The sequence below is a fragment of the Oryza glaberrima genome, chromosome 1 (genome assembly GCF_000147395.1).
Source record: "Oryza glaberrima chromosome 1, OglaRS2, whole genome shotgun sequence".
NCBI lineage: Eukaryota > Viridiplantae > Streptophyta > Magnoliopsida > Poales > Poaceae > Oryza > Oryza glaberrima.
The window spans coordinates 38,074,962-38,102,181 of NC_068326.1; the positions used below are offsets into that span (position 1 = coordinate 38,074,962).

General features: G+C 39.0%; 2 protein-coding genes and 1 long non-coding RNA gene across 35 annotated transcripts; 2 read left to right on the plus strand and 1 right to left on the minus strand.

Annotated features, from left to right (window-relative positions):
* The first annotated feature begins 2,751 nt into the window (after nt 1-2,751).
* LOC127779010 (uncharacterized) lies at nt 2,752-10,553 on the plus strand. 4 transcript variants are annotated; one of them, XM_052305669.1, is made up of 10 exons: nt 2,752-2,967; nt 4,009-4,169; nt 4,248-4,322; nt 4,572-5,066; nt 5,733-6,068; nt 8,611-8,702; nt 8,791-8,834; nt 8,912-8,967; nt 9,780-10,081; nt 10,254-10,553. In XM_052305669.1, exons 1-9 carry the CDS (start codon nt 2,949-2,951, stop codon nt 10,071-10,073), a joined length of 1,572 nt encoding a protein of 523 aa, XP_052161629.1. In that variant the 5' UTR covers nt 2,752-2,948; the 3' UTR covers nt 10,074-10,081; nt 10,254-10,553. The 4 variants fall into 4 exon arrangements, with proteins under 4 accessions (XP_052161629.1, XP_052161647.1, XP_052161622.1 ...); XM_052305662.1 differs by having other exon boundaries at nt 2,753-2,967; nt 5,730-6,068; XM_052305677.1 differs by lacking the exon at nt 2,752-2,967 and adding an exon at nt 3,071-3,212 and having other exon boundaries at nt 5,730-6,068.
* A 3,167-nt stretch (nt 10,554-13,720) lies between these two features.
* LOC127762270 (uncharacterized) lies at nt 13,721-16,026 on the plus strand. 2 transcript variants are annotated; one of them, XR_008015489.1, is made up of 4 exons: nt 13,721-14,113; nt 14,187-14,389; nt 14,582-14,647; nt 15,469-16,026. It is a non-coding gene; the product is annotated as an uncharacterized LOC127762270 (long non-coding RNA). The 2 variants fall into 2 exon arrangements; XR_008015488.1 differs by having other exon boundaries at nt 13,722-14,389.
* Nucleotides 16,027-19,221: 3,195 nt separating this feature from the next.
* On the minus strand, nt 19,222-26,944 carry LOC127764880 (uncharacterized). Of its 29 annotated transcripts, none has more exons than XR_008016073.1 (12): nt 26,113-26,944; nt 25,943-26,046; nt 25,745-25,828; nt 25,330-25,453; nt 25,072-25,203; nt 24,865-24,967; nt 24,186-24,230; nt 23,979-24,042; nt 20,864-23,311; nt 20,316-20,479; nt 20,139-20,201; nt 19,222-19,851 (listed from the first exon to the last, which is right to left on the minus strand). XR_008016073.1 is itself a non-coding variant. In XM_052289752.1 (10 exons), exons 4-10 carry the CDS (start codon nt 25,122-25,124, stop codon nt 19,797-19,799), a joined length of 537 nt encoding a protein of 178 aa, XP_052145712.1. In that variant the 5' UTR covers nt 25,125-25,203; nt 25,330-25,453; nt 25,745-25,828; nt 25,943-26,944; the 3' UTR covers nt 19,222-19,796. The 29 variants fall into 29 exon arrangements, 1 of the variants encoding a protein (XP_052145712.1); XR_008016070.1 differs by lacking the exon at nt 23,979-24,042 and having other exon boundaries at nt 20,864-22,574; nt 23,234-23,311; nt 24,299-24,967; XR_008016064.1 differs by having other exon boundaries at nt 24,299-24,967.
* Between the last annotated feature and the right edge of the window lie 276 nt (nt 26,945-27,220).

A 27,220-nucleotide genomic window follows, 5' to 3' on the forward strand; every position in this document is an offset into this window, starting at 1 on the left:
AAGTAGGAATAAAATTTTAAAATAGATGAAATTAGGAATTAAAAATATGGAATATTAAAAGAAGAGTCCATATAAGAACTCAATACGAGATAAATTAAAATTAAGAATAAAAATAAAAATAAAATCCGAAATTAGCAAAAAAAAAGAGTTCAAGTAGGTATACAATTTAAAATTAGCTAAAATTCGAAATTAAAAATAAGCAATATTGAAAGAAGAATCCACATAAGAACTCAATACGAGAATAATTAAAATTCAGAATAAAAAATAAAATAATATCCAAAAATAGAAAAAATAAAAGAGAGTTCAAGTAGGAATACAAATTTGAAACAACTGAAATTGAAAATAAAAAATAAAAATATTAAAAGAACACAATACGATATTAATTAAAATTTGAAAAAAAAATAAATTCCAAAATTAGAAAAAGAAAAATAAGATTTCAATTAGGAATACAATTGTATCGCTGTGGGGGCAAGAAATTCCCACATTAATCGGAGAAAAAGAAAAAAGAGTCCAAGTAGAATACAATTTAAAAATAGCTAAAATTCGAAATTAAAAATAAGCAATATTGAAAGAAGAGTCCATATAAGAACACAATACGAGATTAATAAAATTTTAAATAAAAATAAAATAAAATTAGAAACTAGAAAAAAAAAGAGTCCAAGTAGAAATACAATTTAAAAATAACTGAAATTCAGAATTAAAAATAAGGAATATTGAAAGAAGAGTCCATATAAGAACCCAATACGAGATTAATTAAAATTAAGAATAAAAATAAAATAAAATCCTAAATTAGAATTAAAATAAAAGAATATTTCGTATAGAAATACAATTTAAAAATAACTAAAGTTCGAAATTTAAAATAAGCAATATTGAAAGAAGAGTCCATACAAGAAACCAGTACGATATTAATTAAAATTCAAAATAAAAAACAAATAAAATCCAGAATTAGAAAAAAAATAAAAAAGAGATTTCAAGTAGGAATAGAATATTGAAACAATCCAAATATCTACTATTATAAAAATTGAAGATGTTTCCACAGTCGGTCATCTGTGTTTGAGTCGGTTATAAAAAATTGAAGATGTTTCCGCGGTTCGTCATCCGTGTTTGAGTCGGTTTTTTTTTTGTATTAATCTATATCTCTTATCTATCTCTTCTCTACTATTATAAAAATTTGTTAACGACCATGTTTTTGTCGGTATTTTGGTAAGTCATCCATGTATGAGTCGGTTTTTAAGTTCGTTTGCTTTTGGAAATACATATCCGTATTTGAGTCGGTTTTTAAGATCGTTCGCTTTTGGTAATACCGAAAGAATCATGCAAGAAATCTGTTTAAAAAACTCGCATGCTAACTTGAGACGATCGGACTCCTAACTGCAGCTCATGATTTTCTAAAAAAAATATATATCCAAGCGAAATCCCACAGTGTATTTTATCTTAACTAAACCATTGAAATTAGAAATAAAAAAGAAAAAAATATTAAGAGAATAGTCTATATAGAACACAATACGAGATTAATTAAAATTCAAAATAAAAAATAAAATAAATTCAAAAGATAGAAAAAGAAAAAATAAGAGCTCAACTTGAATAAAATTTATAAATAACTTAAATTTGTAAGAAAAAAATAAAGACAATTGAATTAAGAGTCAATCTAGAACACATGATGAGATTAACTAAAGTTCGAAATAACAAATAAAATAATTTTCAAAAATAGGAAAAAAATTATAAGAATTGAAGTTTGAATATAATTTATGAATAAAAATTATCGGAATGAAAAATATGCAATTTTTTTTTAAAAAAAGTCCATCTAGAAAACAACGATGACAAATAGCATTAAAAAGGGGAGAAGCAATAGGCATGTAAAGGAGTAGAGTGTTGGTGGTTGATGGGATATCAACAAAAACTATAAACAAAACCCCAAATAGAATCACAATGATGATTAAGAGGAGTGACGATAGGCATGCCGTTAAGCAGCATGGTCACGACGGTTGGCGGGACTTATGGATAATTAAAAAAACCACAATGATAATCATATTTTATGTTTAAAATGTCAATGGCAATAAGAAGGGGAAGCAGCGGGTTTGCTGTAGAGGAGTATATTGGTGAAGCCACTAACGATTGGCGAGACTTATAGAAAGTAAAAAGGAACACAAATAATAATTATATTTGATTTTTAAAATCCCGATGACAATAAATTGAGGTGGCAACAGATGGCCGTAGAGTAGTAAATTGGCGATGTTTGACGATACTTCTAAAAATTATGTAAACGAAACCCAATAAGATAAGGTACTCTAAAAACTATAAGGCCTAACTTTTAAAGTTCTCAAGAGGATGAATAGAAGTAGTGATAGATCAAGTAAGCAAATAAAAATGTGACAAAGGAGTAAAGGGTAGCGACTGGCGTTGCTTTTAAAAACTATAAAATTATTAGAATAGCATGAATAATAATTTTAAATAAAATTATGTGTAAAAATAGATAATTTTAAATTGATGATAGCCGTGTAATTGTGCGGGCCACCCAACTAGTTTTAATAATTAAGGGAGTTTTATATCAGATTTTATGGTTAAGGGACTCAAATAAAACTACATAGTTCATAGCCTAAAGTGGACTTTTTAAAAAAATGAAAAAGAAAAGAAAGAAGTTCATTTGGGCCTTCTCGGCCTGGCCAGGCGCTTAATTACAGCCCGCAACATGTCAGGCACTCAGGCCGGGCCTCGAGCCCTTGATCATATCCTTTTCTTCCTTGTCCACCATCCCCAGTTCCCCATCACAAATATCTTCCCATAAAGAAACCCTAGGTGCTCATTCCACCGCCATCGCCTCCGGCGAACTCTCCACCGCCCCCTTTCCTACATCCCACCACTATTTTATAAGCCAGCCCTTCATCTCATCTGGAGATCTGGTTCTACTCATCCAGGAAAGCCCCAATCTTTATCATAGCAAGGAGGTCATGTCGGAATCGGCCCTCGGTAATAGTTACATCAACCAATTTTTGTTATTTCAGTACTTCTTTCCCATTCTTCTTCTTCTTCTTCAACTCTGAGTCTTCTACGGTGTATATCTCTTCCATCTCCAAAATTATTTGCGAATCGCCCTCAGATCTGGAGCTGTTCCTCATGTCGAAATGTCAAATCTATAATTCTGATCTCTTCTGAAACATTCAGAGCCTAATTACCGATTTGATTTCTTTTCGGCGTATCTAGTACAGCAGGAGGTATTGTTTTGTTGAACAGAAACATCAATCTTATTTTTTGATTTGTTCGATTTCCATAAGTTTTACACATCACTCGTTCAACTAGTATGTGAAAAACTTCTTTTTACCGTTCATTTCACATATACTAGATAAATATCTGTGATTTGCGATGGATTAAAATAAATTAAACGCGTGCTAATATTGCTTGGAACAAATTAATTGCGAGGTTTTGGGGACAGTTTCGTGCTTGTAGATTATGTAGAAGGACTATTTTGTAATATTAAAACACGAAGGAGTAGTTGGTAAAAGAAATAATCTATACAACAGAGTTGGTGTGGTGGCAGATTCACTGCCACCACCACTGCCTTCTTTAAGAATGAAGTATAGGTTTCTATACTATTACACACAATATTATTATATCCAGCTGTGGGGGTGGAAATTCAATGAATTCATCAATTTCAGTGATGCATGTGCCGTTTGATTCAAAATATATGTTGTTGCAGGGTATGGTTCCTACCAGTCAAACTATTTTAACTTTGACCATCAGTATATAAAGTACTGCACATATTGACAGTATATTCATCACGGAAAATACTCATAATATTTAATCATCTTTACTTGAAATATCATGTTTCCATAGATATTGCTAGCCTAAGTGCCACTTTGTAGATCGTGTCCATGTCCTAAATATCATTTATTTTGTCTTCACAGTCTTAAGGATCATTGTTTACCAATTGCATATTATATTATATTACTAGCAGTACAAAGTTATGATATTCTTTTGAATGTAACTAGAGATTAATCCTCCTTGTTACAGACAAACATATAGTGGTGAAAATTCCCGATCATTTTCTGCCAGATGCTTTCATAGGAGAAAGTGTTGGTAAAGGTAAAGAAGATGGAGCAACCGTAGATAACATGGACCCGTCCCGCCCTTTTCTAGTTATCAAGAAGTCTGATTTGGATAAGGCTGATGAGGTATGGTAGCCCATCTGCACTCTTCCTCTAGGTTTCTGTCTTCCATTGGTACCTGGCTGCTGACATTCTCTCTTCCAGTGGGTTAATATAAAATATGCTTGGATGGCCAAGTCCTTAACAAATGATATAATCATCCCAGACCCTACCCCTCAGGTTGCTCTCTAGTCTTCATGTACAGAATTCAGTTGCTAGATCATCCTGTTACGTTTGTCCTTTTTTAATCCTGCAGCATTTTAGTTTACGTAAGCTGTCTCTTCCATTTTCTCAAAAAAAAAGGGTGCCCTTTGCTGAAATGAAATGTTTTGTCATGAAGGTGCACGTCAATGAGACTTTATGTTTTGCTTTATTACATTGAAAGCTGATTTCTTTTCATCTCTTCTGATTGTGAACGGACCAATTTAGGTGGTGCGGGATGCCTTCTTTGATATATCTCCCCGCTTGGACTCCGTCTTGAGAAAGGACAGTGTCCGGTGCTTCTTCCGTTTGTTCGCGGAATGTACTGCGGCCATGGCATTTAAGTGTAACATCACCTCAGAAACCTTATCCTACATTGTCAGGCATAATGCCTTGCGATGTGCGAAAACTGTATTGGAGGGCAAGGCACCTCAGCTCAGTTGTATGCATGCCAATCCAAACTGCATTAACCCATATGGAATTTTTCCACTCCATGAAGCTGCTGAACGGTTCTCTGTTGACATGATCAAGTTGCTGTTCTGCCATGGTGCTTCAGCCAATTTACACACAGTCGATGATGCTGGCATTCCCGGACTACTCCCGCTCCATGTTGCAGTTGGAAATACTTGCTTGCATAAATATCTGGAGGACAATCTATCTCCTGTGCAGTATCATGAGGATTATATCTACAAGCTCATTCATCTGCTGTGTCTACCTGAGATGGTTTGTTTCACTTAACGCTCTTTCCAAAGTATCATCTTTTCAGCATGACAACAAAATGTGTTCCTGTTTGTCATCTTTTAAAAATTTTCACATGTGCTGAGGCATTTTCTTATTTCAAATTTAGAGGCAAGAAGTCAGCAGTTCAAAATTCCATTACTCCCTCCTTTTCTAGTCATTGTAGTTTTGTCCTAAGTGAGCTATCTGTATCTGACCGTCTATTTCTGGTCATATAGTTTAACACATTAAGATTTATGTTTTTATATTCACCATGAGAAATACTTTCATAATATATAATTTGCATGTTGTTAAAACACACGAATTTATAGAAATTGATGGTCAAGGATATAAATATTTGACTTTGGATAAAGCTAGTAATTTGTAACAGAGGAAATAGCTAAATGCTCCCTCCGTCCTATAATATAGCAATCTAGGACCGGATGTGCATGTCCAGATTCGTTGTACTATGAAATGTCTCGTCCGGTCCTAGGTTGTTATATTATGGGACGGAGGGAGTAGTAGGTTTTATTCCGCTTGATCCTAGTTCATCCTTGCTACAATTAGTGGAAACGAGATGTAATAGGAAGTAATTTTTCACTGCTTGCTTGCATACAAATGCTCAAAGTCATTTAGATTTCATTCCTTTGCCTTCTTTTTATTGTGCAGAAGGTTTTTTTGGATACAGTTAGACTGCTTGCTGAAAAAACAGATAATCTAGCTGATGAGCTCTGGAATTACATGAAGAATGACAAGCTTGTAGAATCCGCAGTTTTACTCCTGGCAGCCCGAAAACATATCCGTGAGGGCAAACCTGATGGGTTCGACATTATCGCGCAACGTATATATGAGGACTATGATTCCCTAGTGTGTGATAAAGGTGATACTGCAGAGGGGCAGAAGCTGCTGGAGGAAAGAAGAGCACTTTTGAAATGTAAATGTCTGATTGTCACTATAATTTCGCAAGCTGGTGAGGTTTTGGATAACTACATTCAAGCACATTCAGAGGTACTATTGTTTTTTTAATGGTGTAAAATCACAGCACCATATGATCTCTTACTCACTGTATATTTTTTCATATTGGTATTAATATTTTAATAGGTAATTCCATGGCTCCATACCCTGATCCTAACAAGAATGCTAGTGATTTGTTGATTTCCGTGGCCACTTTCCGTTACTTGTACTATAGGGTAGCATATCCAGCATAAAGTGAACGGTCAGTCCAGTTTTATCTATCTTCAACATTGTGTTAAAACCATCACAAGAGTAAGCTGTCTAATGAAGCTTATGAGTTATGACGTAAGAGCCTCCGCTGCTTTGAGAAGCTGGAGCCCTCTATTGTTAGGGATGTGACCTTAGCATGTTGCAGGAGCTTCTGTACCTTGGGTTATTTTGAGTAGTCATGGCTATCCTTGAAACATATTAAATTAGATTACTATCCTCTGGTTGATTTGAGATAGGTTTGAATTAGGGCATGTATACAACAGCAACTAATAGCAGGCTCTTAGCATTGGTAACAAGGTAAAGTTTGCTGACATGGATGAGAGGGGAAAGGAGGGTGAAACATCGTTGTTAAGCTTAACAACGGCTTAACATCGACTCTTAGCGTTTATAAAAGGAAACTTTGTTGCATGAGGATAGATAAAAGAAAAGAAAAGAAAGATAACAAAAAAACTGTTTTGGTGCATTAATGTCAGAACCTTTTGTCGTCTTATCTATTGTAAGAGATAGTATCTGAATAGAGCCTGTAGCAGACTCTAGCTGGTGATTGGTACTATTATTTGGGGCATGCCATTTGTCAAGTAATCCCTGTGAAATTTCCTCCCTCGCCCAACTCTAGTACCATATCCCCTACAATTTGTCCTGTTATAGCATTACTCACTAGTTCATAACAACTACTAGCTTCTTAGGGGAGCCAGGTTCTGAAGGCTCACCCTTCCAAAAGAACAACTTTAGGGTATTCCTGTCAGATGCTGATATGCATTCTAATATCTGAGTTGTGGAGATGATTTAGGAAACAAATCTCAAATAGTAATAAAATTTTCATGCATTTGTATCAACCTTTTGTGTTAGTGATTTATAGCGTGGAAATATTATTGCATTTCAATTCAACTTTGTATTGGATATTATGTGAGTTATTTTTTGCTTTTGCTTCAAGTAACCAAAACTGATTTAACATTATTTACAGAAATGTATACGAAATCTTTGTATAAAAATGTCAATTTATATCAATTTTATTAGAGATGCAACAAGCCTCTTTAATCGTAGTTGTAACCACAGCGCAGGCATATACAGAGTAACTGTGTACACTTTTTGATATATTTTAGTGATGTTGGCCATTGCAACTTTTGCATGTTTCATGAATACTTGTGTGCTATTATCTCCTTGTGAATTTTCTTGATGCACAGCACATAACGGCAAAAAACGAAATACTTTGCGTATTAATTATTGGTTCATGGCGGCAAGTGGCAACCAATAGGTTTTGTTATTGTCTTAAGCTGACTACATTTCCCTGAGGATATTTTGATATTGTTGACACAAACAAGTTGGAAAAGTTAAAAAAAAAATATTGGTATTAGTGGTGATTTTCCCTAGTGCAGGCTCATATTTTGCATATTTTGGTAGTATATATGTCGCATGATTAGGTCCACAACAATGAAACTGACCTGATGAAGTTCATGTTAGCGAGAACCACTATCATGTTGTCCACCATGAAATATGATTTAGTGTGTTATTTGTCCAGTTTATAAATTTGGGGTAAAAAACAACTAGTTTCTTAGTTCAGGGCATATGCTTCAAGAAAGCACTATGAGCCTAGGCCCAAACACATTACATTAAAAAATATTGAAAAAAATTACACTAAAACAGCAACAGAACACCACCCAAGGTAGTTCATCTGCCTAATGCACCATGTATAATGCCCAGTTCAAAGTTCAGGGTGAAAAATGGACTACAAGGAAATTTCAAATGCCAAAAAACAGACTTTTACCTTTTTATAATTTATAGTCAATTACAGTTACCAAGTTGAAATTTGAATGACTAATGTTCATGCCTTGTACCTTTTGAACCATCTAGTCGTATTATTTGGTTCCTAATCCTGAATATAGTTAAGGCAAACGAAGAGAAATAGTTACGTAATTTTGAATATGTTTGTATATGTACTTTATTTTACCAAGTAAACTTGTATTCGATGTGATTGCAAACTGTTCTACCTTCTTTCAGTTCATCTGTTATAATTAATTTTTCTCTAAACCATTCTTTTTTGTCATTTCTTTGCCACCAATGATATCATTGTACTACATGATCATATTATCAATATATGCACTTTATTTTACCAAGTAAGCTTGTATTCGATGTGATTGCAAACTGTTCTACCTTCTTTCAGTTCATCTGTTATAATTAAATTTTATCTAAACCATTCTTTTTTGTCATTTCTTTGCCACCAATGATATCATTGTACTACATGACCATATTATCAATATATGCTATTTTTATGTTTCATTTTCTGACATTTTTCACTATCTGATATAATGGTTCTAATGTCATTCAGGTGCCCAATGTGGAGGTCCTTGCGCGTGTTTCATATATTCTTAAGGAATTCGGGTTTTGCCCTAACGAAGAATACATTGACACCATGATCCTGTACTGCTCTTTTTGTATTCAATATAATATTTTTTTTCTATGCAAATGTTTGTTGTTTATTAATTATTTCTTTAACTTGTTATTGAAGCTGTCCATATAACAAGATTTCTTACAGCGACATAGTTCACAAAGGTGTGTGTTTATTATTTAAGTAACTGTTTCTGAATTTCTCAGAAAGAGCCTTTATTAAATTTTTTATGGTCATATAGATGTAACCAAGGTTGTTGCACAAATGTCTACTTCTCTGCCTGCTGCAGAAAAAAAGGTAATTGTATTCCGATGTTACCAATGATGATTTCTTATATTCACCTTGTTAATTATTGTGCAACAATGCGTGGGGAGTATGATGTACCAAAGCATGCAGGGAGCAGCAGCAGCTAATGATCAGTTACTTAGGTTCCAAGTTAGGTTTGCTATTAGTTGCCATCTTACTGGCTGGTGCATATAAGCCAGAGTGCCTGCCAGATCATTATCTTGTAGTTGGGATTCTAGAAAAGTAGAAACTCTATGTCTGGTCTCTTCTCTATCCTGGTAAAAGGTTGCTCGGCAGTTTTTACAGCAGTGCGTCATTCTAGATTATAGTACTGTCAACAATCTGAAAATAATTGATTTTCTCCAATGAGATAGAATGTTTTGCTTTAAGTATTGTGTTTAGATTTGATCTGCCTCCCTTTCTGTGTGTGTGTGGTCTTGCGATAGATTTTTGGTGTGCAATGGTTTGTTTTGATATTTGATCATGACCTAGGTAAGATGTTAGAATGAACGAACTCAGTATGATTAGTCCTATTGTAGTTGGATGGTAATAAATCAAGCTGATAGATGTCTGTTATGCTTCTGGTTGTTATGTTTCTGCCGTGCAGCTGCTTACTGGTTCAGCTGCTTTTGCTTAAGCAATTCAGTTTGTTGACATCACTTGAATATAACCAGAAAACAATTTATTCTGTTGCTCAAGTAAAACACCTCTCCCAGGAGATATGAAAATATTGTGAATCAAGTGCTCTTTGGTTGATCAAGCTGGAATTTAACAATTTTTTTTTGGGTTTCACAAAGCTTAATCTTCATTTAATTATGGGACAGGCTGCGAGAAAAAAGGCACTTAAAGGATGGGATCCAACATTCATAAAGAGAAATTTTTTCCCCTACTGGAGATCAGTATTAGGGGCCCAGCTGTCTGTATCCAATGGAGCAGCAGATGAGAAGTCAATGCTTCATCGTCCACAGTTCCGTAATTCAGTAGTGAGTAACGAGTCTTCGAGTCTGAACCATAATATTAGTTTCTTGGGAAGAATTCAGCAACTGAGTGGTACTCATGAATCGAGAAGGTACAGTACTGCTGCATTCAGAATGCTCACGAAGGTGCTAAAGACATGAGCAAAAAGGTATGTCGTGAGTTTTGTTTCAGTCTACAGTTACTGAACATGTGGAAATCATTGCTGTGACGCCTATATTATTAATTGAGCAATATATCGTAATGTCAAGTTGTTAGGGTACCTCAATAGAATTTCACTTGTTTAAATTTACAGTAATCTTTTCTTGTTTTTCTTCGTGCAGGTGCCTAGTGGCATGTTGCTGTTGATAACCATAGGTCTGCAAAGTATTATGCTGCGCACGTCTTTTGCGGACACCTTAAGAAGGTTGCGAATATACATGTGACCACCAAAACCTTGTTCAAAGTGATGCTAAGTACTTTAAATTATGATGAAATGCAACATGCCGTGTGTTGTATTCGGCTTGAACCCTCGACCCGCGAGATGTGGACATGCGTGCCAGCATGTTGTACTTGTACCAGGTTCAACGTTAGCTTGAACACTGAACAAGTTAAATGTGTTGCAAAATGCCATTTTTTCTTTATCAGCAATCTCTTCTACCTATATCAGGGTCATGATTCTAGCATGTTATTGGGCCACGTGGCAGCCTGAAAAATTAGCTAAACATCACCAAAATTTTTGCCACGTGTCAATCAGATATAAGCTCTTGTGATGTCCCTTGCACATCAGAATCTCTAGAAAACCCATTACTTTACCGATCTCTTTGCACTAATGCAGTTGATAAGTATCGACCAATAAAATAATAAAGAGTGTTAATAAGTGCTTCACTTTTGCCAACCGATAGCCGGAATCAGCTTTTTTGTGATGTTTTGATGGATGCAAAAGATATAGTTATATTTAACATGTAAAATCTATAACTAATATAAATATTCGTGTTTTTCCGGTCGTCACATCTAATTTTCGTCCATACACAATCCGATTCGGTTAGCAATAGCCATGGAATAAAATTGCAAAAAAAAAAAAAGGCGGCCGGCGCCGACGCCTGTCTCCACGTCGTCCAGGCCGCCGCCTCTCCCGCTCCGCCGCACATCCCCTCCCCCCGATCTAGCGGAGGGGAGGGCGTCGCCGGCCCTCCCGCCGCCACAGAGAGAAAGGGGAAGAAGTGGAGAGAGTGGCCGCTGCCGCCGCTCGCCTTGGGGGAAGGCGGCGGCGCCGCCACACACCGCCGCACCCCACCATCGCCGCGCCGTGCCGGCGAGAAGGGAGGGACGGCGCCGGTGGCGGGGGAGTCGGCCGGCTGGGGGGAGGGGGAGAGACGCCGGTGGGGAGAGGGAGGGGGAGAGGCGGCGTCGGGGCGGGGGAGGAAGAGGCAGCCGGCTCGGCTCGGCTGGGGGGAGGGTTAGGGTTAGGGTTTCATCAATTTTAATCTGATCTGAGCCGTCCATCAAAACTAACGGCTGAGATCGATCGAGGGTTTGGGCCGCACGTGGGCCCGCGGTCCACTAAATGAAAGGAGTATGGGGGTATTAAGTAGACTTTGGTCTCTTGCGGGCTGAAGAAGAAAATGGGCTGAAAAAGGCCCATAGAGAAAAAAGGATTTTTATTTAGATTTTTATTTCAATAAATGCTGAAATGATATTTGTATTATCAAAATTAGCAATTAAGCTAGGTAAATTCCAAGAAAATTTCAATGAGTGTAATTAATATAGAAAATTTAATAAAAGTTAAATCCAACCACAACATTTTATTTCTTACACTTACTTTACTTATAAATTAATTTAATTGTATACCTACCTACTTAAAAAATACCTAAATATTTCAGAAAATTTATATTTCATTTAATTAGAATTTAATATGTTTTAATTCAACTTTATCTGTTTTTTCTATTCGTTGCAACGCAATATCACTTTTGCTATAATTTAAAAGAGTGTAATTAATATTGCAGAAAATTTTATATTTCATTAAATTACAATTCATTTTCTTCATATAAATAGTTCAAATCAAATTTCAGTCACCATATCATTACCCGGTGCAACGCACGGGTATTTTGCTAGTATTATACAATATTTATAGAACTTTTGCAAAATAAAGAGCGATTAAAATTTAATAGGCTGTGTCAAGTAAAAAAAAAACAATCAAATACTAAAAGATTTGTTACGTACTCCCTTATAAGAACATCTGTTAGCCAATCAAATCAAGGTATATATACATATTTAATTAAAATTTAAAAACTGATAAGGACGCAAAGGATATTTCTTGCCACTACAAATTTGCATGAGAATTGCTAGAAATAAAGTTTTCAGGGTTGGAGTAGAATTTTTTTTTTGTTAGTTCTACTTTCGTGAGAAATGCCCCGTCATTGTAAGGTCTAAAACATTATTTGAAATTGGGTATAGGTATTAATAAACTAGGTGAGTTTTTAGATAATGGATAAAATCCAGTGTTTACTTCAATAGAAGCTATAGCCATTATTACATAGTTCTTAGTTGAAAACCAAATATAAACTAGGTGAGTAAGTGGAAAAATTAAATAAGAAATATTAACCAAATATAAACTAGGTGGGTAAGTGGAAAAATTAAATAAGAAATATTATGATTGGTTGAGACAAGGGACTGGATACTCAATTGCTATATTCTGATATAAACTTTGAATGCTTATATTTTGAACGAGGAAAAGATGTTCTTTTATCATAAATTCGATTTGGCCTTTTTTATATATATAAAAAACGAGTACGGTCGTTATTTAAAAATGTCCATTTTGTAAAGCTTATTTTTAAAGACCATGGCTTATTTAGCTGAATATAAAGCTCGATAATTAATATTTTTAAAATAAGTACATTTTAAATAATGTAGACTTACATAAAAAAAACAGTCCATTTTATAAAGCTTATTTTTAAAGACCATGGCTTATTTAGCTGAAGATAAAGCTTGATAATTAATATTTTTAAAATAAGTACATTTTAAATAATGTAGACTTACTAAAAAACACTTTTTAATAGCTATGCCATAAATAGATTAAAATATGATGATTTTTAATTGAATAAATCTACATGTTAAATGAACAATTTAATGAAGTTGGCCTAATCCTACCAAAATCTTTTGAAATTTCTACGTTCATGCATAAGAACATGCTAAATGGGGCGCGCCATTTGGCGCGAGATTTTCTAGTATAGTACTAATATTTATCTGTTCGACGCCTCCAAATAATTCGTTCTCGTGTAGTCGTCAGCTACGTACCGAAAGCTTTGCGCTTTGCATGCAGCACCATCACCATCTAGTTCTACTAATAACCAGTAAGTCCATACTTCTCGATACAACTATGGATTAAAATATAAACATGTAAATTTAAATGCAAACTACAAAATAAATATAAACACGGATGTTTAAATTCAAACTATAAGGTATAAGAAAGAATACATTCTTAATTTGTAGATTGAGAGATTGAGTTTTAAATTGAACGTTATGGAAGGATGGAATATAGATTTACTTAAAAGCCGTGGGATCGGTGGAAGACTACCAGCACATCAGCAATTTTTGCAAAAAAAACCCTACACTTTTGGTTAATTACGCACCGGTCCCCGCTAATATCCGCCGTCCGATCTCGAGGTAGGGTCGATCTGGCCGTCCACGTTCCTCACTGTGCTGGCCCTTCCGCACCCGTGGGATCGTCGGATCTCTAACGGACGGTGTGGATTTCGCAAGCCTGAACAAACCCTAGCCGCCTCGCCCTCCTCCTCCAATCGCGCCGCAGCCTCGCCCTCCTCCTTCACTCCCGTGCGTCGTCACTGCCGCAACTCCCTCCTCTTCCACTCCCTCAAGGCCTCAACCTACTCCAGCTATCTCGCCGTACCGCCGTCGCCGCTTCCTCTCGCACGCGCGCCGCCATGCCCTCTTCTCTTCATTCCTCGCGCGCGCCGTCGCTGTCGTAGCTTCGTCGTCCTTCGCCTCCCTCGTGCCCTCATCCAGCCATTGTTACTGTGCCCGCGCTCCCGCGCCGGCAAGCGAGTCCGTCATGTCCACCAGTGAGGAGGCGGGGCTTCCAGATCCGGCAACAGCGGCCTCCTCGCTGGTGGATTGTCGGTTGCCCGGACGAGAGGGATGCGAGCCACTGCACTCCTCTTCTCCTCTTTCATCTCATCTCCACGTTAGCCTCTCTCTCCCTCACCCTATCCTCTATGCCTGATGCGGTCCCAAGTCCGATTCCCTCGACTTTCCAGGTGGATCCGGTCGTGGCCCTCTTCGGCAGTACAACGCTACTCTCCACTGTCTTCCTCACCCGTTCTCCATGCCGCTCACCTCCCCTCGGTGCCAGGATGGGGAGAGCAAGAGCAGCAGCTTGGGCACCAAAGCCACGACGGCGGAAGGCATGGGCTATGGCAAAGTACGGCGACGACGGCAGCAAGGCACAAACTATGGCAAGGTATGGTGACGACGGCTGCAAGTAAATTGGGACATTGTGCTTCGGTTTTTCTCCTAGATGTTCTTCATTCTTTCAACATGACTACTGCTAAAACATTGATTCTCCCTATTATATGCATATATACATATCTGTTCTAGCGCCTGCTCTCTATTCTTGATTTGCTGCTCATTGTGAGTTTCACATGATTGGTAGGAAGGAAAGAAAAAAGGGAGTGAAGGCTAGATTATTCAGTACTAATGTTTAAACATCACCACCCAGGTACAGATCAAATTAATCATCTCCTTCTGTCATGCATATGTTGTATATGAATTGAGTGTATTGATATTATGATTCGGTTTGTCTCCTAGATGCCCTTCTTCATTCTTTGAGCATGAGTTTTAACAGATCATTTGTCTACACAAATTAGTTTTACCTGTTTGCACATTAGTGTTGCAGTATTAATACGAACTGTTGCCATGGTCTAGCTCTCTATGTACTTTTTGGTTGGGAACACAAGAGTGACATATATGCCTGTCATTAATCTATAATAATAACTGCAATGCTGTATTTTATCTTTAGAATTACCCATTGTCTAAGGATACAAAATATCCATATGTAATTTGAATTGGTTAGTTCTTACATTTTGCATATCAGGTTTATTAGTACCATGAATTCCGTTTCCATAGGCTTTCTCAATATTTGATACAACCAAAATTTGCTATATTGACTACAATGTGCTTTGAACCAAACAAATATGTTGTAGGTCTGTTATCTACTGTGCAATTTGGTTATTGGAAGTAATTTATATTACCAACTTCTAAGCCTTTTACATTTCACCGTTTTAGTTTGTTGGCACCTACTGAACAATATTTTTCCCATCCAAAGTATTCATGAGGTTATTTTCTGTTTGGAGGTCTAGACAGTCTTCTCTGGGGTGTACATTATTATAGTTCCATGATACATGCCGGTTATTTTTGTTGTTATAGTGAGTGTAAAGGTGAAGCCAATTTTATTTTCCAAATGGAACATGCAAGCCATGTTAAACTAAGTTCTTCAGCTTTCATCCTTGGTAATAAGTTCCCTTTTGTGCTTCTTATCAGGTGTGCAAATGGGAAATGAGCAGCGCTGTCAGAAAGAAATAGAAGACACTAAACATGGACTTGAATCTGGAAGTATTACATATGACCCGGCAAAGCTTAAATTTTCTGATGACATCAAAGATTCTCGGTGAACCTGACAATCTTGACATATTATTGCATCCAGTGTTCCAATTTGGCGAGTCCAAAAGTACCATTTGTTTATATCTCCATTTTTACTAGCTCACTTTCCTGATATATGTATGATAGATCATTAGGTGGGCAGTTCTTCCTGCCTTCTTCACATTGTAGTTCTCAGTGTATTTTCTCTATATTCTTGATCTATACATGGACTTGGAATAAGGTGTTCATCCTGAATAAGGAGGGAGGTCAGTACATTTTTCCTACCTTAAAAATCTGAAGTATGGTTGAATATTCTATTAGATGATATTCAGATAATATTGTTAGTTTATAACAGGCCAGTTGGTTTATACCTAAGCCACTTGGTCAATGCAAAGCTATATATTCTATAATTCCTTTATTTCTTACCAAGGAATGAGAATGTGCCAGTATGTTCCTTCCCATGCATTTGCCTCTGTTTGATTTTTTATTGATTTGTTGCTCCTCTATTTTTGCCCCTATATTTATTTGGATACTGGAGTTCATTCAAAGAGACGAACCTCATGGTCTTCAGGCTTCAGTTTAGACAGATAATTGTAGTGTCTTTAAAGTAACGATGTTATATTGCGGTACAAGTCTTTTAGCCATCATATCTGGAGTAGGATCCATTATCCCGGGAATTATATTGAAACAACTGCGATGGTTAAAAAATTATATTTAGGAAAATCAGTTGAAGATTTTGATATTGGCCAGAATTTAATAGACCACGAATACACATTTTTGCGATCTCTTCATTATCTCAGTTCAGGCTCTGTGTATAACAAGATAATTGGCAATATGTTGAGACATGTCCTGAATATAGATGGCAGTATCAATACCAGATATAAATGGCTAAAATTGTTTATATGAATGCGCAAGTGTGCACACGACCTAACGTGGCATTAGTTACCGGGTTACTTGGCAGATTTCAAAGTAATCCAGGCCTAGAGCATTGGAATTTGTAAAGAAAGTCTTGCGCTATTTGCAAGGAACAAAAGGCCTCATGCTGTCTCACAGAAAATCAGAATCGCTCCAGATAGTGGGGTATTCAGATTCTGACTTTGTAAAAGATAATACAAAGTCAACATCGGGATATGTGTTCACCCTGGCAGTAGGAGCCATTTCATAGAAAAGCTCAAAACAGACTATCACTGCAGGGTCTACTATGTATGCCGAGTTTATAGCATGCTATGAAGCAACGGGGCAGGTGAACTGGCTAAAGAAGTTCATACCCAGTTTAAAGGTGGTTGACAGTATTGAGAAACCAATAAAGTTATACTGCAATAACGAACCCGCAGTAATGTACTCTCACAACAATCAGTCAAGTGGTACTGCCAAACACATTGACATAAAGTACTATGTTGTGAGAGACAAAGTCCGGGATCAAACAATCAGTCTCGAGCATATTATAACAGAAAGGATGCTCGCGAATCCGCTCATGAAAGGCCTACCTCCCAACATGTTCAAGGAACATGTAGCATGCATGTGTTTAAGGGAAGCCTTATGAATCCTGGACTATAGGGCCCAAAAGTTAAAGTATCTGTTTCTGAATAGAGATGTGTATAGTAGCTGTCGAATCCAGCGGTAATTAACCGTGACGATGAAACATGCTCTATATGTAAACCTGTGATGGAATAGAAAAAGCTAAAAGAAATAGTGAGATCAAGGGGGAGAATGTTAGATGGATCTCCCTCTCCTTGAGCCCAACGGCTCAAGGGGGCCTTGACCCGCGCCCTGATCGGGGGCGCCCAGCCCAATGGCTGGTAGGCCTCCGTCACCCTGCGCCATATAAAGAGGGGTGGAGGACGGGACGGCACAAGACACGAGGTTCGTCGCCACCGCCACTCCACCCCACAAACCCTAACCGATCAAGGGGGCACAACCAGTGACGGGAAGACTCCACCGTCGCGCCATGACCTCGCCGGAATCGCCTACGACCGCCACTGCCGCGCAGCACCGTCGCCGCCGCCCACGTCAAGCGCACAACGACAACGACGATGGCCGGCCTCACTTCCTCCTCCTCAACATCGACCGGTCACATCCCTGAACCCTCTCACTTCCTCTTTGTTAGTTCATCTATTGTTGTTTATCCATCCAAAGTGTTCTACCGACTAGATCTAAACCTAGGTAATCCAATAGACAAACCTAACAGTTAGTACTCAAGTGAGGCATACATAGCTTTGCAGAGTTCTTTCTGCAACTAGTCAAGTGCGCCTCCCCTGCCCTTCTTCCCGCTCGCCGGCGTCCGCCGCTCAATGCCGCTCTCGGAGTCCTCCACCCTCGCGACGTCGGAGCTCATGCCGCCGAACCAGAACGTGCTCCACTTGAAGAACCCGCCGCCGCCACCGTGCCACCTCCTCTCCATGCTTAGCCTGTCCACCTGAGCCTGCAGCGCGCTGCACTGGACCTGCACGTCGCGACGAAGACAATGACGAACACCTCAAAGCTTTGAATCGATGAACGGTGGCGGCGGAGATGGCCGTGATGAAACCGTACCTGGAGGCGGGCGAAGTCCTCGCGGAGGCGGCGGAGCTCGTGGTGCTGGGCGAGCACCTCGCGCTTGGAGGGCAGCGGGCGCCCGGGAGGTCGAATACCAGGCTGGGCGCGCCGAAGGAGGCACCGCCGCTGAGCTCGGTGAGGCGGTTGAGCTTGCCGTGCTCGGAAAAGAGCATCTGCAGCACGGAGCGCACGGGGAGGCGGTCATTCTGAACGGCGTGCGCCGCCGCCTCCGCCTCCGCCTACCCTCACAAGAGAAGAGAAGAAAATAAAAGAGAAAAGAGAAGAAAAGGGAAGAAAGAAGAGATAACGTGGCATGCTGACATGTGGGTCCACATGGGTCCCACGCTGACTCAGCCGCCATGTAGGATAAAACTTGGATCAAAACCAATACACGGCTATATGATATTCTTATTATTCTATTTCTATATTTACTCATATTCTAGTTTCATAAAGCTATACTTTAGAGAAGGAAAGAGAGATTCTAGGACCACTTGCCCATAAGAATAAGACCGAACTTAACTACCTGTAACTGTCCCAACTGCCCATGTGTACTAACCCCCCGAAATCACTTTTCCTACTGCTACGTTGAAATGAAAATGCCCGCCTCCAATCCACTGAAAGCTCAATCCAAAACATGAAAGCGGAATCACAACTCTCACGAAAGAAGGGTCTCAAGCAGTGTTCATGGTCACTCCAAACATAGGATTTTCGGCATATACTCTTTGCGAGGCTTCTATCTAGATGGTTAGGTCACAGGAGCTTTGTGGGAGAAATGGATTTCTAGTAAAAGCTACTGCAAGAGATTTCCAATTGGGTAGATTAAGCCTAACCTGTTAAAATCCGCGAGCCCCTTCTTATATTCGGAACTGGTACAGTAAAAGCTCTTGTGGGCTCGCTCCAGGTGTAGCCGCAATAGCACCAGTTTTTATATCTCTTGGCTTTACCTTTTTTTAAAGAAATGTATGTGCGTAGTTCAAGTTTTCGACCGATTCACCAAGGAATATTTTGGTTGCTTTTGGCGGATTGCTTACTACTAGGTTGGATCGGATGTCAACCTGTGGAGGCACCATTTGTTACTATTGGACAAATTCCTTCTTTCTTTTTCTTCTTGTTCTTTGCCATAACGCCCATTCCGGGACGAGTTGGAAGAGGAATTCCAAAATATTACACGGATGAGACTCATCGCACCGGATCAGTCTCTTAGACGGATGAGACTGATCACACCTGATCAGTGATCAATTCTGGCACAATGAATTTACGAGTTATTTTACACAATGAATTTACAAGCAGATGAGTTTGCAACGGTAAACCTATCTCCTGAAAAGAGATCAGTAAACAAGGGAACGAAGCGACCGATAACGTCCCCTCGGGGAGGAGTGTTTTAAGGGATTGACTTCGGCTCCTATTATCTTTGTTTACAAATCTTAAAATTGGTGAATTGGTTAATAGGAAGTGCGCGCTAGCACGCTTCATATTTCTAGTAACAAGGGCAGTTGTTTGTTTGGTCGTTAGATCAGAGGGCGCTCATCCCTTGCTCGGTCCCTGAAAATGAGATAACATAGGCTTTTGATATCTGCTGTGTCAACAAGCCCTGGTTCAATCCCTGCTTCTTCCGGGCCTTATCCCGAAAGAGGTCAAACAATTCTTTTTGTGTAAAGCCTTTTGTTCACTGGTCTTCACTTCAAGCAATTCCATTAGTCCAAGTCTGCTGCAATTGGTAATAGGAGACTAGAGGTTGGGACGCGCCGCCTGCACATAGATGGATTAATTAGATTATTTTGCTGTTTTTAGGCTGAACTACTGGTCTTGTAAGATTAAAGCTGAATAAAGTTGAAGGCACATATAATATATATGAATCAAACGGCTTATATGTTAGCCATTGGTGAGTAATTTCGTACGAGTGGTGTTACAGAATCTGGAGAGAACAAAACTATTACATAGCCGTTATACTCTAAGAATGAAGCACTGATGCATATGGAAAATGAAATCACATATTTGCACGATGATATGAGATCATGACGAGATCTTCACTCTACCCTTTGCAAGGTCGATGTAACAACTTGGTCAGAAGAGTCAGGCCCCTGCTTTCCTTGGCTTTCCTTTGATGAGCACAAAAACATAGTTAAATTGTCTAAGAGACCCAGTTTTGGAAATAGATGACAAACAGTTTGATGCAAGATGGTTTTTCACACTGTGAACAAATATAGATGTACCTCAACTGTAAAAATATGACTCTAGTCCCACCTTTCCAATATTAGAGACCAGCTAGCAACTGTTCTAAAGGACACACTCATCACTGAAACTGAAGCTAAGTTATTTGAGATGGACTGAGGAGATCAATGTGTAACTTGATTTCTTCAGACATGACCTTAAAAACCTGCAGGTTAACGAGAAAGACGTGATAAGCTACTTAGAGTACACATGTGAACTAAAGCAAAATAAGCTGATAGAAATGACACACTCGAAGCTTATCTAAAGGACTTGACGAGCTTACAAAAAGAAACACAGAGAAATTGGCTCCAGTTGGTACCAGCAAGTCTCAATTTTGAAGATATAGTAGTATCAGTTGATAGCAACAAGAAAATTGAAGATGACATTTTGCAGCTTAAAGTTTTACTGACAAATCTTGAAGAGCAGGCTATCTACAAAACATGGTTCTAAGATAAAAAAAAAAAAAGGAGGAACATAATAAAATGTCATTATTGCTCCAGGATCCCAGACAAGAGTGCTTGAATTTAAAAGAGAAGAACAAGGATCTTACTCAAAGAATTGTTGAACAAATGGTGAAGGCGGAAGAGTGAAGAATTTGTCTATCCATTTGAAGGAATCAAAAGAGAAGGCTGAAAAGCTGAAAGAAAGGAGAAAACAAAGATCATATAGTGAGCATATTTTTATTTGCACCTCTTAAGTGATTGTGCCAGATGTAGGTCAAAAAACTCCTCGTATGACATCTGCTTCATGGTAGAGGTGTGGCTTAGAATACACCGAATTCTTGAAAGGTGCATGTTCATGTATTTGGTATGACAAGATTAAAAATTAAATTTGAGGGTAGCAAAGAGCATTAATCGAACAAATTTCTAAAGAAAATCTATGTAGAAATATCAGAATAGAAAATGAAATGATAGCCTTGGGTAAAATTTATCACCAACAACTCAATTCTGATTGAAATAGCAGAAAAACATAATATTGCAATACGTATTAAATAACTCTGAAAATATTCAACACTCTCCAACAAAAGTATTATTTTGATGATAGGATTTAGGACCCTTTTTTTGAAATCTGAAACATCTCAATCCGTTTTAGAAGAAACTGATTCAAATTATAACATGGATACAGAGGATAATAATGCCTTTTGTAAAGCAATTGTAAGATATACATGATCAAATATCAGCTAGAAAGGCAGTTGGGCTAGCAAACCATGGTGTCATTCAAAATGTATACTTGATGGAAAGCCCTTCAATAAAAACTTGGGTAAAGTCCCTGTTTGGAGGAAACATAAGCTCATTTTCCTAAATAGAAATTTACCATGAATGGAAGTTTTGTTTTTCAAATAAACCAATTAGATAGATTATCCAGCAAATGCTTTCGCAAAAAATGTTTGTTTTGTTTTTTCAGCAGAAAAAATAGATGCTTATGTGATCACTGATCAGTGATCCCCAAATTAACTACTCTTCGTTACATGGGCAAAATAGCATATATTTCACGCTGTAAAAAAGAAAACCAGTTAAATAGGATAGGGTGACATGCTGAGTTTGAATTTAGCTTCGGAGAAGTAGTTTAATAGATATAACTGAAATATCGAACAATGGAGATGTTATATTGACTGGTATTAGAATAACAAAAAAAAAAATTGAGCAAGAACCTTAGTTATTATTTTGGTTGTAAAAAGTGATGAACGAACCAGAAAACAAAACATAAACCTAGTTCAATCTAGTTCCCTATAACAAAGTACAAGCACAACTAAGTGTTCTTTTAGCATTATCAATATACCAATTTATTTCTTCAAATCACAACAGGGTTTACCCCCTTCATCGGTCAACGAAATCATGCTTACCTCATAGAGTGGTTACAACGAACAAATCATAAAGTTTGCCTTGCTACAAGACGAAATAGAAATATCCTTATTCTTGATCTGTATAAATTCAAGAACTATAGAAAAAGGATTTCTGTCCACATTCTGGTCAGTAAATACTTATGGCTAATGGCTAGTCCTAATCACAGGTTTGTCATCAGAAATGAACATGCCTACTATATTCCCTAGGTGGAAATATGGATCTTTTTCCCCATTTCAGAAGATAGGTTTGAAATACAAAGTATACTATATGGACAAAACATTACTGGAGAAACAATTGTTACAGCGAAGAATTCAATTACCTTGGCCCCAAGAGCCGCCATGATACTATCAGCAGCCCATGGCATGTTGTTGATCCAAACCAACACAAATGGACCATCAAGGGATCATAACTCTGAACCTTAAAACTCAACAGAAAGACCTTGATAAGAACACAAATACTTTCCATTTAGTTTTTGACATTTTACAGTGCAATTCTTGAGTTGGTTAATGGCATATCCATATGCCTTGCTGCCTGGGGCAGCAATTAAGAGAAGACTCCCATAATATTTTCTCAGTTTGGACTGAAGACATCATTTTCCTACAAATATGCCGATATTCTTGAACTTCCTGCTCAGTAATCACATTATTTGTTGTAACTAACGCGTCTAGAATATGAGTGATGTTGAGAAAATTGAGGACAACTCCAGGAAAATAATAGTAAGCAATTTTTAGGTGAAGGCTAAAGGAGTAAGTTCGTAGCTGAAAATTTTGCCTAAGCTTGCATATACACCATATTGTTAAATGCATTTTTATCCCTGAGGCCTACACCCTACATATTTGCATGTATGGCATAAAGGTGCATGAAGACAAGTAGTCCATTGATGACAGAGGTGATCGAGTAAACAACTAAAGAAACGAAACGCTGAATACAAAATCAAAGCATGCACTTCTCACTCAAACTCAATATCCATATCAGCCACCAAACCTGAAATTTATTATTATCATTATTCCTACATAGTGATAGCTAACAAAGTATCATTAGGATTCGATTAAATGGATTCCAATTTTGTGGCATACCCCAATACATATGGTAGGAACTAAAAATTTTCTTATTCGCCTGCAGAATGGTGCACACAACCAAGGACTGCCTGTGACCTGTGCAACAAAAAGTTTGATGTTTCCATAAGATTGTCCATTAGAAATGAGCAAATCAACATGGAGCAAATTTCATGTGTCATTGAAATAGATGAAGACCTATGATAATGGCAAATACTGCATTTCGAATAGACTACGTCTCACAATAAGAATGCAACAGTGACCTAGTCATGCCATTTCCTGTGTCTGCATAAACTACAAATCTAGGCCTTGTTTAAAAACTTCCATTTTTTTTTTGTTTGGAAGATTTCCATGCTGAGGTGCAAACTATGTAGCTGCAAGAAATTGATGAAGTTCTCCAGTTATATGCATATGATTCTGGCATTAGAGTAATTTAAAGTCCAAGAGCAACGTCGGTCATTTCTTGTTTAACATCCAGAGTGATGGCATTGCATATCTAAGATGGCACCACTGTACTCTAGTATAATAAACGTTGAAAATGATGTAGAATATTATTTTGTCAGGGGCATATTAAAAATTCATATCCATCTCACCACGGAGGCACTGCCATTGAGGGGAAATTGTTACTGTCACAATTTTTTTCTTTCTGTGAGTAGTTCCAACATCATAACCACATTTTTCCCTACTAATTGACAACGAACTGAAATATCAATACAATCATTATGTATTGTCATTGTATATGTCTGAAGGATAGCGCCGTATATACCTGATTGCATTAGAGAGCATGCAAATCAGCAGTACAATGCCAAAATCTAGCTCGCAACTATAACCTAGAACAGAAGATAGCTTGTACAAATTAGGAAATTTATCTACTAATTGACGATGAACTGAAATATCAGGTTAGCTGCTATACAAATACAATTTCTAAGTAATGTTGATACAAATGACTAAAAGTTAAAGCTCTAGAAAATACCTAAGAGCAGTAAATCTTCTAAAGGAAGACCTTGCCCTACAGCATCTGCTGAAAATTCCACATGTAAAACTCATAACACTAAGCTGAGATGAGCAAAAATCATTGACACATACTTGTTTTACTTGCCGTTGTACATGGTACTGAAAGTGTCTACATGATGTCCTCTACAGTGTTTGTGTCAGGTGAGGCAATGAAAGATATCTACACTTCTGAATGGTTCATGGAGCAGGGGTTCTCATCTGGTGAAGATTCTCATGTACAGATTCTACGTATGTGGTTTGAAGCTTTGAAACACAGATCCACTTAGTTGTCGGTACTCCAGTCATCGGTGCCTAGACAAATCTATCTCCAACCTACAAAAAAGATATTGTTTTTCTGGGAAGAAAATAGAAGCGAAAGGATACTGGATAGTATGAGATGATTATATATAGAGAGGGGGGGGGGGTACTTGGAGACATTGTTGGCTGCATTAGGTGGTCTGAAAATCTGAGGATTCTACAGGGGCGGCCTAATCTCCTAGAAGAAATGGAAAAGAAATGCCAAGCACTCGATCTTTAAGGTTAGGTCAGGTATGATTCTATGTCTGAGTGGATTGAATCATCCACAACCACAAAAATAATCAGCTAAAGAAATCTATTATTTCCAGTTTCGTTACGATAGCTCTAAGAGGTCTTCTTACTCTTTGAGTTATTGGCTCTAGCATCCTAGAACATGCAAAACCAGTATTGAAGGACGAGTCTGTGTATCTCTTCAAGCAAGCTTCCTCACCCCTAATGTCATACCTGAAAAAATGCATGATCACATCCATGAAGGCCAGCATTCTCTTTAGTTTTCAGTAGATGCAAGCTTAACTCACACATGAATAGAAGAGGTTAAGCTATCATACTTGTCACGTATGAACAATTTTGGAGGCCCATGACACTGCTTGATGGAGTCCATAATGAAACAAAGTGTGTGAGTGTGTCACCTTTTGTCACAACCCCACTGTCTAACCTCGAATTCAAATGCCAACAAATTCCTGCAAACAAACCAATCAACTCTCCATGTGAATGAGAGAAATACAAAATGCTTTTGTTAGCAGAAACAGGTAGACGTGAAAGATGTTTCTTTTAGAGGAGTTTGTGTTATGTGGTGCTGCACATACCCCTGTTAGAAGCAACATACAGGTAGTCTGTATGCAAAGATCACAAGAGTTATTCTCCACGAGTGGCAACTCTGCCTCCAGCTGCTGAACTGAACATATCATGGAGAACGTCTGTGCAACATATCTGAACACATGAATGGGAAAATCCAATGGCATCATGATTTGTATTAAATAATGATATGTCAGTCTCATAGGTTTGGAGAAAACCACACATTGCATTAGATGCCCCCCCCCCCCCCCCCCTCTAATGAAAGGGCAAATTCTTACCAGTATACCCAGGATCGCTTCCTCAAAATGTGGGGCAAACACAGATACATGAAAATAGATGCAGGAATAGAAAAAATAGAGTTGAGGACCCTTTTGTTAGGCCTCACTAACTTGGCTTTGAGTTGCAGAGGTGTTTATATAGAACTACCTTACTTGAATACTGGGCCTCAACATAAGGCCATATCGTTTCCATGGTAAGGCTTATGCAACTCCAGATGAAATAGAATGGTCACTGTCAAGCCATTGAAACATAGGGGGTGAACCACTGCATGTTTGATCTTCCAAAGCAAAGTAACAGGAAATAATAATGTGAGGTAAAATAATTAGGAACAGATCCTGGACTTACTCTTGTTTCTCCAATACATTTTCCATGATCTTGAAGCAATCCATAAATAATGAGGAAAACCCGCATGCTGCTATCCCTTTGTCAGCAACATATACATCTGGGAACTGCACATCCATGAAAGATTGAAACAAATAGCCAAGTTAGGAACATGCGATGTGGCATTAGCTCACCGTCGTTGTCGCCGTGCCGTGGCCGAAATCCATCGCGCCGACCTCCGCAATGCCCCTGCCGTCCCTCTCGACCCTGGCTCCAACATCTCCTCTGCTTGCGATGTGCGCCACTGTTGCTTGGATCCAAGGCCACCGCCACCGGTCCGTGACCGCGTCTCCCTCCTCAGCTCCTCCAAGCTGGACCTTCCTCTCACTGCCGCCCCAACACCTTGTACGCCACCGGTGCACAGGAGCTCATCCCCGCCGGCCATGGCCGCACTACGGATTGGGACGAGACAGGCCGCTACCCCAGCGCCTTCTCGGCACCTGGCACAAGGGGGCTCGACCCCGCCGCCATGACAGCGCTAGGGTTTGGGGCGAGACCACAGGGCTGATACAACACTGATGGGGAGGAAGAAATGGAAGCGGTGAGAGCTAAAGGAGAGGGGGAAAAGAGCAGTGGTTTGCTGGCGGAGGAGACGATGCGCGGTCCACCTCAGGCGAGCGAGGCGACGCCGCAGCCGGCGGCTGTCATCCTGTCGAGGGAGAAAGCAAAGGGGGTGAGGCGAAGGGGGATAGAGTTGGGGGAGAAAGCGAGGGGAAGGCGGAGGCGGCGGGGACGACGATGGCGACGGCGCGAGGCGGAGGCAGCGGCGGCGTGAAGGGGAGAGGGAGAGGGAGAGGGAGAGACGAGAGGGAGGAGAGTGCGTGAGGGCGGCGGCGGCTAGGGCTGGATGCGGCCACCGTGGCGGAGGTCAACGCGGCGGCGGCGGCGGCGCGAGGGGAGGCGGACGCGGCGGCGTCATGATGGCGCAGGACGAGAGGGAGGAGGAGTCGAGGAGAGGCGGCAAGGGGGTCAGTGCGCGGCACTTTTGCGAAAAAGCCCCTAGACTTTATATTTTTACATAGAGCTCCTATTTCGCGTTTCTCCCCTCCTGCGCATGTAATATCCGGATTTTAGAAGGGTCCTTACGCACAATATCGCCTCAGGGGCACTGTTCGGAAGGGACCTACTCGGAATTACGAACAAACCGGAGGGCTTTCTCGCAAAACAACCACCCCGGGCACTGTAGGACTGTAGCTTTTTGCTGACTTGGCATGCCCCCTCGCTCGCCCCTCATGCGCCGCA

Coding starts and splice junctions, on each gene's coding strand:
- LOC127779010 (XM_052305662.1), top strand. Junction 6,069..8,610: donor ACATTCAAGCACATTCAGAG/GTACTATTGTTT, acceptor AATGTCATTCAG/GTGCCCAATGTGGAGGTCCT. Junction 8,968..9,779: donor TGCCTGCTGCAGAAAAAAAG/GTAATTGTATTC, acceptor ATTATGGGACAG/GCTGCGAGAAAAAAGGCACT.
- LOC127764880 (XM_052289752.1), bottom strand. CDS start 25,124: ATGGACTCCATCAAGCAGTGTCATGGGCCTCCAAAATTGTTCATACGT. Junction 23,312..24,864: donor TAGAGCCAATAACTCAAAGA/GTAAGAAGACCT, acceptor TTTGTTGCACAG/GTCACAGGCAGTCCTTGGTT. Junction 20,951..22,476: donor TGGCGGCTCTTGGGGCCAAG/GTAATTGAATTC, acceptor CCTTTCTTTCAG/CTTTTCAGCCTTCTCTTTTG.